This window comes from Vulpes lagopus, chromosome 2 (assembly GCF_018345385.1).
Source record: "Vulpes lagopus strain Blue_001 chromosome 2, ASM1834538v1, whole genome shotgun sequence".
NCBI lineage: Eukaryota > Metazoa > Chordata > Mammalia > Carnivora > Canidae > Vulpes > Vulpes lagopus.
Window position 1 is genome coordinate 16,651,480 of NC_054825.1, and position 14,208 is coordinate 16,665,687.

The 14,208-nt window shown below is 40.5% G+C and overlaps 1 protein-coding gene across 8 annotated transcripts in view; it reads left to right on the forward strand.

Moving 5' to 3' along the window:
- The first annotated feature begins 108 nt into the window (after positions 1–108).
- Positions 109–14,208, forward strand: part of LOC121479714 (nebulin related anchoring protein) — a 69,883-nt gene continuing 55,783 nt past the window's right edge. For 4 of the 8 annotated variants that reach the window (XM_041735473.1, XM_041735516.1, XM_041735508.1 and 1 more), the window contains exons 1-9: positions 109–357; positions 672–766; positions 1,315–1,402; positions 5,580–5,684; positions 8,303–8,407; positions 9,142–9,249; positions 9,969–10,073; positions 10,831–10,938; positions 11,227–11,325. In XM_041735473.1, the coding sequence (XP_041591407.1) occupies positions 286–357; positions 672–766; positions 1,315–1,402; positions 5,580–5,684; positions 8,303–8,407; positions 9,142–9,249; positions 9,969–10,073; positions 10,831–10,938; positions 11,227–11,325 (885 nt within the window). In that variant the 5' untranslated portion in view covers positions 109–285. The remainder of the gene's footprint in view (positions 358–671; positions 767–1,314; positions 1,403–5,579; positions 5,685–8,302; positions 8,408–9,141; positions 9,250–9,968; positions 10,074–10,830; positions 10,939–11,226; positions 11,326–14,208) is intronic. The other 4 variants (XM_041735493.1, XM_041735499.1, XM_041735523.1 and 1 more) reach the window with 2 other exon arrangements.

Sequence of the window (14,208 nt, forward strand, 5' to 3'; positions counted from 1 at the left end):
GAAGCATGTCAGCTAGAAATACCTCCACCTAATTTCCCAGACGCATGCGTGCTGAGTGAGTGGCCAAAATAGCCCCTTGAGTAAGTGGCAGCTTTAAAAACCATCCAGCTGCTGACTTCAAGCTAGAAGGTCAGTAAAGGAAAGTGGAAGTTGGATTTTGAATGATCAAGGTGCTCACAAGGATTTAACAGTGGTCAGGATTTTGGAGACTTGCACAACTAGCCTGAGACTTCTTTGGATTTCTTGCCTGTTGCCTATCTTTGTCTTCTCTCTTTGGACGTCAAGATGAATGTCCAGGCTTGCTCTAGGTGTGGGTATGGAGTTTATCCTGCCGAGAAGATCAGCTGTCTAGATCAGGTCAGTAGACATTTCTTGGCCTTTGGAAATAATAACCAATATGGGAGATTTATCTTCTCACATATGGACATGTGGGGCTTCTTGAACCATCTAAAAAAGATGTATTTATCATTTTTCCTCATTTCTACCCATTCCTATCTCTGTCTTCTATGTCACCTTGAAAAAAAGGTTATTCATTTAACATATTGTAGTTGTGTGTGGGTGTGTTTATCACCATTTTACCTCTAAGGATCCATTTTTACCTGGAAATGTATAAGAGTCCAGAGTCTGGAAAAAAAGGCAATTTTGCTACATCTTTTCTATATGATTTCTAGATATGGCATAAAGCATGTTTTCACTGCGAAGTTTGCAAGATGATGCTATCGGTTAATAACTTCGTGAGTCACCAGAAAAAGCCGTACTGTCACGCGTAAGTGTTTGGTATCCTGCCCACCACCTCTTGGGTTTTGTTTATTTTTTAACAGGTAGCCAACCAGAACTTCAAATCACACAGCCCAGAGTTAAAGCCAAGAAATATCTTCCTCAAAGTTGTCGTTTACATATAATCATTGATGAGGTCTAAGGCAGGATTTTATGCAAAGGACAGAAAGTTGAAATTTTCAAATTTCCTTTAGGTAAAAAGTCAAATCCATTATAACCCCATGTTAAATTATTAAATACCGTGCAGAACACTGTAATTGCTGCAGATATGCCTATAGAGCTTTTTTCTTTTAAAAAATTCCAGAATCCTTTTCAAGTTTTTTTTTCAGAAAGTATTTCAGTGACCATTTCTAGTTAAACTTAGCTTTTAATTTCTTTGATTTCCTTTTTCCCCTTTAAGACATTGCCTGGAAAATAGTAAACTTAATTATTAAGTTTTATATTTATCAGTGAAAAAATAACCATACATTTAGGAATAATCAATCATCTTGGGTAAAGTGCATTTTGAATTTTGGTTTATATCTATTTTTTTTCTAGCCACAACCCCAAGAACAACACTTTCACAAGTGTCTATCATACTCCCTTAAATCTAAATGTGAGGAAGTCTCCAGAAACCATCCATGGGGTAAGTGACTTAATTTTGAATTTCAAAATAGCCTTTAAAGAAACTTTATTAGCTCAGTGTCTATGTCCAAATTGAACCCGCTCATTTCAAGTGCAAAGTGCATTTAAGTAACAAATATTGCTATTTGTCCTACTGCAGTAGAGGCCCAATACCCAAGATAATCTGATAATCTAGCTTGAATATCTGATGTGTTTGTAATCTCTGCCTACCAGCTCTGTTCACACTGGTGACGGTTTACCGGATAGGCCTATATACATTAGGCGCCTAATAATGTAAAACAAAGTTTACATAGCTGGAAAACATTACAAGAGCCTTTCCTTGCTTTCTCCCATGATTATTTTGGTATAGAAAATGAAAAACCTCTAGTTTCACACTCTTCAATCTCTCTGAATTCAGGAGTTTTTATGATCACTAGCAGCCTCTCTTTCTCCTGGGGGTAGGGGTAGGTCAAAGATATTTTGATTCAGAAGTGGTGTTTGGATAGACAAGAAAGCCGTGTTGATCAACCAACCTCTTCTGAAAAACCAACAATGGGGTTTTGTCAAATAGCTAGCTACCACGTAGATGCCTGCATTTATTGAAGTGATGACTCATTTAACTTCTTTCCCCCTTGCCCCACAAAGTTGCTCTGTGAGATGCATCTAGAAGCTTTCTAAAATTAGAAAATTGCACAGGAGGTGGAAGGCTGTCAGTGATCTGCCCTCCTCATGTCACCTCACCTCAGACTGCCTCTCCTGCCTGCCCAGGCCACCCGTCTCCTCAGGAAAATGTGTGTTAGATCGAGCCTACCCAACGCCCCCTGCCAAGTAGCTTAATTTGCTGAGAGCCCTGGACTGATTGTGAGCTTATTATTTTTAAACATGCTTATGCAACATGCACTGTACAGTCGTTTAATTTACTTAATACACATTACTATCTAGTAGGGTAAGTAATGTTATGATCCCATTCGGCTGGTGACGAGCCTGAGGTGCAGAGTTGCTCACACATCATTGATTCCTAAGGATTCGCAAACCTTAATAATTCACAAGCAATCCTAGGTTACTGAGAGGGTTTGTTCTTTTAGGATCTTGGTTTCATTTCTTGAAGTCTAAGGGCAGCTACACAAAACTGCAAATAAATACTGAGTGTAGCTCTTACTTGAACAGAGCACCAAACATTCTGCTGGGCTCTTTCACTATCTTATCTCATTTTTTCTTCACAAGAATCCTCTAGAATATTACCATCTTACAGTCGGGAAGTCTGAGGCTCAGAGAAGTTAAATAACTTGCCTAGTTTTGCCCAGCTACTTGGGTGGGTACAAATCCAGATCTCTCCAACTCTAGAACCGATAGCCTGAACTCCTCCAATGGCCTACTTCTATGTATGTAGAAGGTGGCAAACTGTCCAGGAGATAAGCACTTGTTTATGTTTACAAAAATCCAGATATTTCTAGAGTTGTACAGCCAGAGTTTGACAGATTAAACACAAGAAGTACTTATATGGCAGAGTGCTGTTTGTATATATTACACTCTCTACAAAAAGATCCCTAATATCTTACTTCTCCACACTGCACTAGCTCTAAACTGGTATGTCCCTCCCTCACAATCATACAACAGGTCACACAATATTACCTTTCTTTGAGATGGTAGTGGATTCATTTTCTTTTCACTGTATGTGACAGGCCCAATCTGGAGTGAGATTTTTGCTGGTTCTGTTTCTAGCCACAGACAGTGATGTGAACTTCCCGGGATGCCTGCGTGTGTGCATTTGTTTGCATCTGTGCGAGTCTATGTGTATGTGTATACATATGTATGTGTGCCTCTGGGGAGTGTATGTATGTGTGGGTATAGGTGTGAATAGGTGTGCGTGGGCATATGCATGTGTGTGCATGATGTGTATATATACACATGTGCGCATACAGGCATGCGTGTGCATATGTATATGCATGTGCTCTGTGTGCGTGTGTATGTGTGTACGTCTCTCTGTATATCTGTGTGTACATGGTGTGCCTATGTGTATACATGTCTATTTGTGTGTGTGTGTCTGCATATGTGTTATGCCAAAAAAAAAAAGGCTGTTGAGGTCACTTCCTCCTCCTTCCCCACCAGGAAAAATTTCAAATGGAGAGACATGTCCCTTCCAGGCCCCAGATCTTAGAGCCACCTTAGGAAGGGGGATGGATTACCTTCTTACCCTCTCTCCCATCTTCTCTGAGAGACTTTGCCAATTGAGTACAAACAAATTCGTTATGTATGTACTAAAAGAAAGAATAAAAGGGATGCTTCAGTGATGGTGATGAAGGAGGAAAGTAAAGAATTTGAGTTGGCATTTGAAACAAGTTGACATTTTTTTGTGTTTCCTAGATGTCCCCTTTAAAAATAATAAATAATGTCTAAGACAAAATTTCTTGTTTGGCAGGTGTGAATGGAATTTTTAGAAGAATAAAACATTTAGATTCTCTTTTATTCAGAGAAGGGACTTTAGCTCTTAATGCTTCTTTCTTACCCCACTAGTGATACTTGTGGCTTATTTCCTTTTCCTCCTTCCTCAGAATAATCTGGAATCTTATGAAAAGTCTGGAGAGGCAGACACTCTCCAGTGATGGATTTGTCCTGTGGGTGGAGGACAGCAAATAAGGCTTTCTATCTATTTTGGTTACGCAATTCTGATTCCTAAAGTCAATGGCTCTCGAGGAGGGCAATTTTACCCCTCAGGGAGCATTTGTGATGTCTGGGACTTTTTAGAATGTCACAGTTGGCAAGAGGGGTACTATTGGCATCTGATGGGTAAGGACCAGCTATACTGCTAAACATCCTTGCAGTGCACAAGACGGGGCTTGTGAAAAAGAGTTATCCAGCCCAAATATCAGTAGTGCTGTCAACCAGAAATCCTGCCTTTAGTCTATGTAATGTTTGCAGTAATTTCTCAAAATCCAGGGGAAGAAGCAGAAGCAGATAAAGCACTCTCAATTTCTGTATTTAAAAATACATATATTGCAGCAAGCAAAGTAGCAAGCCTAGAAATTCAATGAGAGAAAGTACCCTTCATGTGGAAATAGAATTGCCAGATTCTAAACCTGGCTCTGATTACCCATTGAATAATTTCATAAGGTCACTTCTTTTCCTTCAGTTTCTTTCTTCATCTATAGAATTAATGATTCAAACTTCAGCTTATTAAAATTGCAGGTTTCTGGCACCATTTTAGACCTCATAAATTATGACATCTGGATTTGGACCTAAGACCTTTTGATTTCTTTTATGGTTGGCCCTTTTTATGTTGTCTTTATGAGCTCTTTGCCCATCCCAAGACTCTGAAGTTACCATTGTGATATCAGTTCTGCCCAAATTGATCTACACATTCAACATAATTCCAGTCGAAATCCTGGTGTTTTTTGTAGAGATTGACAAATGGAGTCTAACATTGATGTGGGCACACAAAGATTCTAGAATAGCCAAGAAATTCTGAAGAACACAATTGAAGGACTTCAGTTACGAGATTTCAAGATTTACCACAAAAGTAATAGTCATTAACTTACTATAGTTTTGCATAAGAATAGACAGACTAGTGGGATACAATTCAAGGTCCAGAAAGAGAGCTGCACATATGTGGTCACTTGAATTATGACAGATTTGCCAGTGCAATTCAGCGTAGCAGGGACTATCTTTCAATAAAGCAGTGCTGGAGTGATTGGATATTTGTATGGAAGAAAATGAACTTTGATGCCTACCTCACACCTATACACAAAAAACTCACACCTGTATTACAGGTCAATATATTAAAGGTAAAATTATAAAGCATAAGAGAATATGTACATGAATTTGGGGAGCCAACATTTTAACAAGCTCCCGGGGTGATTGTTGCACAGACTAACGTTAAGAATCATTACTCTAAAAGGCAGCATTTTCTGAGGTTACTCTAACCTGCCTACTGGGTGTTGTGTGATAAGTTCATCAAGACCTTCAGTCTTTTTAATTGTACTGCTAAATGGAGCTTTGCACACCACAGGTGCTCTGTACGTGTCACCTGGCTGGGGGAACAGGAAGAGCCACAGTGAGACTGACAACCCAGTGTGTGTCATTGTGCACTTAAGAAGCTTTGCCACTGAGATTCAGAAAAATCCCTCCAATTTAACTATATGTTATTTATTTTCTTTCTCTTCTCTGATGGAAACTTTCCTGACCATGTCTCCATCATGCAGATTGATGAGCAAGATGAGGGCGAACGGTTTAAATCAGTTTTTCACTGGGACATGAAATCCAGGGATGGGACAGCTGCACCTAACAGGCAGCCCCTGATGAACGAGGTGAGAGAAGAGGTGTGAATGGGTTTGGACAAAGGGAAAAGAAGGCCACACTTTGCAAGTGAGACACATTATTGTTATTACTTCTAGAGGAATTGATTAGGCTTTGATTCACCCAGTCTGTGGTTCCAGCTGTCCACAGAAGACATCCACCAGCATGGTGTGGGGTCATCTCCACCACATCTGCTTCCAGTCCAAACTCACTAGTCAGTTTGTCCCTTCCAACTACTGGGTTTCTGACCCTGGGAGCAAACCACCCAGGCTGAAGACCAATGGCTGCCCTTTCTCACTCTGCCTCTGCCCCTGCATTTCTCCCCCCTTGCTCTGATCCACATCATCTCCTGCCTGGACCTTCATGGGGGGCTCCCAAGATGGCCTTCTCTCTTCTGGCTTTGCCTCTGTCTAGCCTGTTGAGTGATGTTGGCCACACACAGCTTCCTGGATGGTCCTGACTTACTCTTCCTACCACCTGGGAATTTATGCTTACTATGGAGAGGCTCATCATTTCAAAATTCCTCAGGCATTTGCTTTCAATTATACACATAATACTTGGATTTTCCTCATCATAAAAAAAAAAAATCCAAAGTACAAAGCTAACCCCCTGTGCATCATATCCAATCAGTCCCTCTGCGGGGGTGCCTGTTGTTTTCAGTCTCGTGGTTATTCTTCCAAACTTTACTCACTCGTTTACAAATATAGATCTATGTAATTCATTTCTTAGTACTCCCATTTGGATATGGCCACTGCCACTTGCTGAGGGACCTTTGATGAAATTATTTTACCATTCTTTTCTTTGGCTTTCTCATCTGTAAACTGAACTTCTGACAGTTCCTGACATACAGAACCATTGAGAATTTTAAAAGAGTATATAAATGTAAAGACCTTAGAACAATGGTAGGCACAGTAAATACTAGCTATTACTTTCATTGAAAATTATATATGTATATTTCTATTGGGATGTGTAATTTTTCCCATGAAACGACATACCTTGTTTTGCAACTTGTATTTTTCAATCAACAAATATCTTGGAGATATTTCTTTTTTTAAGATTTTATTTATTCACGAGAGAGAGAGAGAGAGAGAAGCAGAGACACAGGCCGAGGGAGAAGCAGGTTCCATGCAGGGAGCCCGACATGGGACTCGATCCCGGGACTCCAGGATCACATCCTGGGCTGAAGGCAGCGCTAAACCGCTGAGCCATCTGGGCTGCCCACTTGGAGATATTTCTGTGTCGACCTCCTTTTAAGTTATTATGGATGGGTGTATCATGAATGCAACCATTAAGAATGGATGCATCATGCTCTTCTGTGGATGGGCAGGGTTCTTTCCAAAAATTTTCCTATTACAAAGTTGCTATGGATACCCTTGTGTGTGACCTCTCTTGGACACAAGTGTTTCTCTAGAATAGATAATGAGAAACAGGGTTTCTATGTCAAAGAGTGCATGCCTTTTTAATTTCTATGGCCACTGTCAAATTGCTCTCTGAAATGGCTGTGTATTTGATACATCTATGGGCAGAGAATGGGACTGCTTATTCCTCCACGTTCTCACCAGTACTTGATATTACCAGATAAAAGTTTTTGACAATTTCTATGTTGTTTTAAATTAAAATTCCCTGATTGCTAGTTTGGTTGAGCATAATTTCACATACCAATTATCTGTCTTTCTAGATCTCAAGAGTGTGGTTCTATCCAACCTTTCCAATTTGCCCCACCTTCAGCCCAATTGGCTTCTTATCTCTATCCCTAGATTCTAGTCAAACCCATGTCTTCATGGTCTTTTACATGAAGCCCATCATTGCCTTCGTGTTTTTATTCATGGTAGTCCCCACTCCTGGAATTTATTCAACGAATACTTATTGAGCCAATTATGTACAGGTGTTGTTCCAAGCTGTTAGAATGTATTAGTGAATAAAACCAATGAAAATCCCTGCCTTCATGGAACTGACCTTCTAGAATGAATGTCCTTTTTTTTTCCTTTTGCCCCTGTCAATCTGACCTCAGCCTTGGAGGTCCAGCTCAGATTCCATCTTCCTATCCAGAATGGAGCCATCACATATAGATTACTTCTTAAAACCTTGTGTTTATCATCAATACACTACACTTAAGCACACAAACATTTTCTAATTACTACTTGTTTTGTATGTTGGTTTTATCTCCCTATATAGGCCACAGTTTTATTAAATAAGGAACCGTCTTCCTTTTTTGGGGCTTTTTTTTTAATGTTAATTGCTTATCTCAATATAAGTCACATGACAAGTAGGTTTTTGCAGTGTGTCTGAATAATGCTGGTTAATCTCACATTGTCCATCCATAGCAACTCTCCACTGCTCAATCTAGGTACAGTGATGAGCAAAGAAGTGTTAAGTTACATTTGGAACCCTTCTAGAATATACATGAATCTCAGAAAGTTCAACTTTTTAGGAATTAGATTATTTCCTAGGTGAAGAAATTGAACATTTTTGTTAGCTGAGACCCACCATATGCCAGTCGGAGTTTATAGTTTTTAGAGAATTTCTCTTATGCTGACAGTGTATGTGAACATTGCTAGGAGGGTGGAGTAGGTCTTACCAACCAAATGTGCAGGGTATGTGTTTATGCATTTGTGTGTTTCCTTTTCAGAGAGCCTATTGGAATGGATATGGGGAAGGGAATGCTTGGTGCCCAGGAGCTATGCCAGACCCCGAAATCGTAAGGATGGTTGAAACCCGAAAGTCTCTTGGTGAGGTAAGAGCCCTAGAAATTATTCTAGCAATTAGTTTGAATGTTTCTTTATCTTAAAATTGTGGTAAACAGACTACTGGCCCTTCCCCCAAAGATTACCATGTTCCAATCCCCAGAACTGTGTATCTGTTACATTACCTGGCCAAGGGGATTTTGCAAATGTGATTAAGGTAAAGATATTGAGATAGGAATATTACCCTGGACTATTAAGGTGGACGAATGTAATCACAAGGGTCCTAATAAGGAGGCAAGAGGGTCTGAGTCAGAGACAAGGTGATGTGATAACAGAAGCAGAGGTCAAAGCCATTGGGAGCCATAGAGTAAGGGATGCAAGTAGCCACTAGAAGCTGGAAAAGGTGAAAAACTGGAGTCTTTTCGAGAGCTTCCAGAAGGGAACAGCCCTGATGGCCCATTTCAGACTCCTTGCATTATCATACAGGCCTTTGAGTCAAAGAGGTTGTGCTCTCTTTGGATTCCTTGGGTTGGGCCAGGCTCCCCACAATTTGATATAAGCATTGAAGGGGAATCTCTTTGACCTGAGAAGTAGGATTTTCTTCAGTGTTGAAGATGTTACTCAGATTACCAATGGAATAACATTTTCAAATTTACTGCAGGTGATTGAAATGTTTTCTGAATATCTTATAAATCCAGGTGCATTGGTTCTGTTGATGCTCACAAGTCTAGTCGTTCTTAGCTGATGTCATATTGTTTTTCATGCTGACATTGGTTTTGACCAGCAGGAATATACAGAAGACTATGAGCAACAGAGGGGCAAAGGGAGCTTTCCAGCCATGATCACACCTGCCTATCAAAGAGCCAAGAAAGCTAACCAGCTGGCAAGCCAAGTGAGTGTCCTAGTGCTTAGTCACCATAGATTATGCTCATTTTTGTCACTAATGAAACTCTGGGATTCAGATAAAAACCTGTAAGAGAATGCTTATGGACAGTAGGGATCATTAGTGTGATATTATGGAGAAAACTGTGCTCTTATGTTTTCTCTGTGTATTACCTCCTGTGCCTTGATTGGGCCACATCTAACAAATGGAGAGACCAGGCAGCTCAGCCAAAGACTGGACCAAATAATATCTTGAGGTCACATTAGCATTTGAGACACTGATTCTCATTAAGTGGGTGGTACATCTTCCTGAGGAATAGCTTCGCTATTCCTGTTGGCTAAGAGCTCAGAGTTTGGAGCCAGAATGCAAGGGTTTGAATTCTGGTTCTCTCATTTACTGGCTGTGTGACCATAAGCAAATTCCTGAGCTTCTCTATTCCTCAGCTGCTCATTTGTAAAATGGGGAAAAGAATGGTCCTGCCTCATGCGATTTTTATGAGGTGAAGTGAGGTAATGTTTGTAAATGGTTAGCCCTGCCTGGCATTATCTTGGACTTAACACAGTGGCACTGATGCTTTTTGAAGAGGAGCTTATGAGACCAGCCCTAAAGACTTGGCCATCGGCTTGTGTTGAGTCCAGCCCAATGGTATAGCTTCAGGACAGCTGTAAAGAAGAGTCCTCTCAAAGGTTGGTGGGTATGACCTTGACCCTATGCTGTCTCTTAACCAGGTGGAATACAAGAGAGGGCATGACGAGCGCATCTCCAGGTTTACCACGGTGGCGGATACCCCTGAGCTGCTACGGGCCCAGGCAGGGGGACAGCTTCAAAGTGATGTAAGAAATAACGGAGGCTTAGAGGCCTATAAGATTCTCCTTTCCTTCCTTCCTTGGAGGTGGAGGGAGGAAGAATGTAGGAGGCTTCTCAGTCCCCCGTGGGAGCCAGGGAAGAACTTTTTAAGGTCAAGGATAGTCAAGTCAGATAAGTCAGCTAGCACAGACCTTGTGAAAACTCTTCCAGAGAGAGAAAAGCTTTGATGGTATCAGTTGCAAATCAGATATATATGATTAATCTGAAAAAAAAATCCAGTCCTTGTCACTGGAAATTATAGAACATAACTTCTAAGGAATTTCTACCATTTGCCTTTTCACAGCCCAGTTTTTCTCTAGCATAATAAGACCAAGAATTTAGTCTTCTTCTGAGTGGGAAGTGTAAGTGCAAATCCAGGTTCAGCTTAATGAGTGGCTTCCACTTGCTTTGGGTTGAGAAGCCTCTTTTATCTCCCAGACTTGACTGGAGGCTCTTTGAGGGCAGAAGCCTTCTTCTTCTAGCCCATAGCAGGTGCTGCACGAGTATGTGTTGAATTCTGCATTCAGTATCTCCATGTATCAGGCACTGTCCTGGGATTTGGGGAATAAAAAGGTAAAGTAGATACACATGGTCCATCAAGCCATAAGCCAACGATGGTGCCATACAGGGTGTGACAGGGAGATATGAGGGGGTAATGCAAGCCCTCGGCAGGGCTTCTCATCAGATGGCCTGGTAGATCATGTGATTGTGGCATGAGATTCATTTTCTTTTTTCATTTTCCAGGTGAGATACACAGAAGACTATGAACAGCAGAGAGGAAAAGGCAGTTTCCCTGCTATGATCACGCCTGCTTATCAGATAGCCAAGAGAGCCAATGAGCTGGCTAGCGATGTGAGTTCCATGACAGTGTATTCGTGGTAGGGGAGGAAGCAGGAAGTTACCTGGGCTTGGCAAGTACAACTTCCTGTCTGCTTTTGCATGCACCATGGCCCAGGGAGTAACTTTCCTTCCTAGTTTTGAATTGGTTTTACCAAGGCATTGATCTGGCACTTTTATGTCTAAGACATACTCCGTGGACCCAAGCAGAAAAAGAACATTCCACAAGACATTCTTTTTTACTCTCCTGGCTTCTGTGTATAGAAGGTTAAATTCACAGGTTTGTCCGTTCCCTTCATTTAGGTGAGGTACCATCAACAATATCAAAGAGAAATGAAGGGAATGGCTAGTCCAGCTGCTGGAGCTGCAAGCACAAGGGAATGCATGGACCGATATGGCCAGGTATGTAATAAAATCACTCCCTGGGAGACTGCCCTTTCTAATGATCAGTTCTTGGTGGGTCAGTAGCCCACTAGCCTGTGACCATTTAATCAGCTGATGGCCGTTTAATCAGGGGTTGGGCTGTGGTTTATCTTGCCCTATTGATGAAAGGTAGATTTTTCCAAGTCAAAAAGCAAAGACAAATAATTACATGGGGCTCGACTTCATCCACGTGGAAAAGCAGTTTCTAAGCATTTTTCCTTTCCTTTTTTTCAATACTTTTTATTTTATTTAAATTCAATTTGCCAACATAAAGTATTAACAGCCAGTGCTCATCACATCACATCACATCACATCACATCACATCACATCATTTTTAAAATATAAAGAACCTCTATTGGGGATCCCTGAGTAACTCAGTGGTTTAGTGCCTGCCTTCCGCCCAGGGCATGATCCTGGAGACCCGGGATGGAGTCCCACATCAGGCTCCTTGCATGGAGCCTGCTTCTCCCTCTGCCTGTGTCTCTGCCTCTCTCTCTCTCTCTCTCTCTCTCTCTCATGCATAAATAAATAAAAATCTTTTTTTTTTTTTTTTAAAAAAAAGAACCTCTATCAATATGGTGGATTTGCCAAGAGTAAAGCATTCTCACCTATTCAATGAAGAATGATCTCAAGGCCTAAGACTGGCTAATTTTAGCTCATCACTGTATAAGCACAAAATGGATCCAAATGCATGTCTGGAAAAATATTGGGCACTTCACTGAGTAACAAGGGTCAATTCTTAGAAAGTGTATATCTTATCTAGGTTGCTAGATGAGGCAATTTACAAGAGAATGCAAATCATTTCCTCAACTTCACTTCTCACATGAACTACATAGTGATGGGGTAAAAAGGTTGAGATGATAATTAGAAGCTAATTTTTATTTGTACATTCCTCTCTAGGTGCAGGAGAGAAAGGGAACATTATTTTTTCACAGTTGTACGTAAAGAATATTGGAAGGCTAAGTGTGCATACTGGAAGAGTATATTCTTAGTTGATTTTTTTTAAATAATTGAAAAATTGAATTTTTATCAGTGAGTTGATTCTACAATATACATAATTTATTCAACATACCTAATTTATGAAAGGAAACAACTTACTTCTTTTCTTTAAAAGAGTGTCTAGGGAGACACTCATGTAAGATGGAGGTGTGTCTGAAGATGGATTGTGACCCCTTTGCAAATGTCTGTCTGAGCAAAAATGTTTAGTTTTAAATGAAAAAGTTCATTTTATTAAATTCTGTAAATTAATTAAATGGCCTCAGTGCTTTAAACTCAATGAAATTATGCTTTTGTGGCTTTAATGTTTTAAATATATTGTATAGAAGGCTCAAGACAACTTTTAAAAATATTTGATTCCTATATTTGGCAAAAAATATTTTGTTCCAAATGTGACCACTGCTATCTGCCAGTACATGAGTGTGTCTAGACATATCCATACACATCCATGAGATATAACCTTATAGTGTCATAGTTGGTTCTTGGTTTTTAGGACATCTTGGCTGAAGTGGCCGGCTGTGCTAATAACAAATCTAAGAATCAAAGTGGGTGTTGTGTGATAGCACCACCAGCAGCTGTCAAGAGGATGAGCCTTGTACGGCATTTCCTTGTGTGATTTAGCGGGACCTGCCAGGCATGAGTAGGAGGGAGTGAGAGAGAAGCAGACACTCAGAGAAACCATAAATATCTGTAATACCTAAAATGCCAAATAATTCATTCTTCTTTTTCACAAATAACAAATTTTTTAGGTTAATAGACATGGACACAACTTATTGTTTGTAACCAGTCAACTCCCAATAGGATTGAGTGTCTCACTAAAAAGATTTACATATCCAACATAAAAATAGATATATATGAGCAGAGAAGTTAAAGTAAAGCCACATACCAACCCCAAATTATTGAGCAGAAGAGGTAAAAGGGGATTACCAAAGAATTTGAGAACCTTCATTATTATTTTTTTAGCTTAACTTTCTTTTTTCTTTTTTTACTTATTGCATTGCTGCCAAGAACATTTTGGCAGCCAAACATAAAGGGCCACTCTGGCTAAACAGTTGTCATTATTGGATAGAAGGGAAGCCTGGACTTTCTGATTTGACCCAACTATTTTATTAAAGAAAATGTGTGTGCCAGACTCCAGCCCTGGTATGGGAGTGAGGCAGGCTCTTGCCTTGGAGGAGGCCAGACAGAGGATGGAGTTATGAACCCAAAGGGGCACACAAGGCTGTTTCAGACTGGTTGGGAACACAGATGAGGAAGCAGCTGATTCTGCCTGGGGCAGGACTTGGGAATGAGGGAGGAGTTTCCCAGACAGAAGGTAGCATCTGAACAGGTCTTGAAGTATATCCCACTGCCAGGAAAGGTTTATGCTAGTGACATCATGACAGTTCCACGAGAAAGAAGGTTTTCTTTTGTGGGAGTAGGTGGAAGAAACAGGCTCAGATGATAATAGTCTGAAATATACATTTAGTCCCATTTAGAGCCTCTTTGGGCAATTTGAATTTCCCCCAAATACAAAAATTCAAATAATTATAATGCTCTTCTTCCTGGCAAATAGCCTACATCACTGGGAAAATAGTATCTGGGATGTGAATGGTTTTTTTCTGCATAGATCTGTCAATGGGCCTGAGAAAGGCAGCATTTGAGATTACTGGAGGGCAGAGACCACCCTGGTGTCAGACATGGAATGAGCACTCTATAGTCCACAGATCTGGGAGACTTGTAGAATGTCTGGATTTATCTCATGGAAATGATGATGATGATACTTACCATTTGTTTAGTGCTGTGTGCCAGGCACCAGTAAGTAGAGCTGACCCCAGAATCCACCGTCTTAGCCACCATGTAGTTCTGCTCCCAGCGTGATCCCTG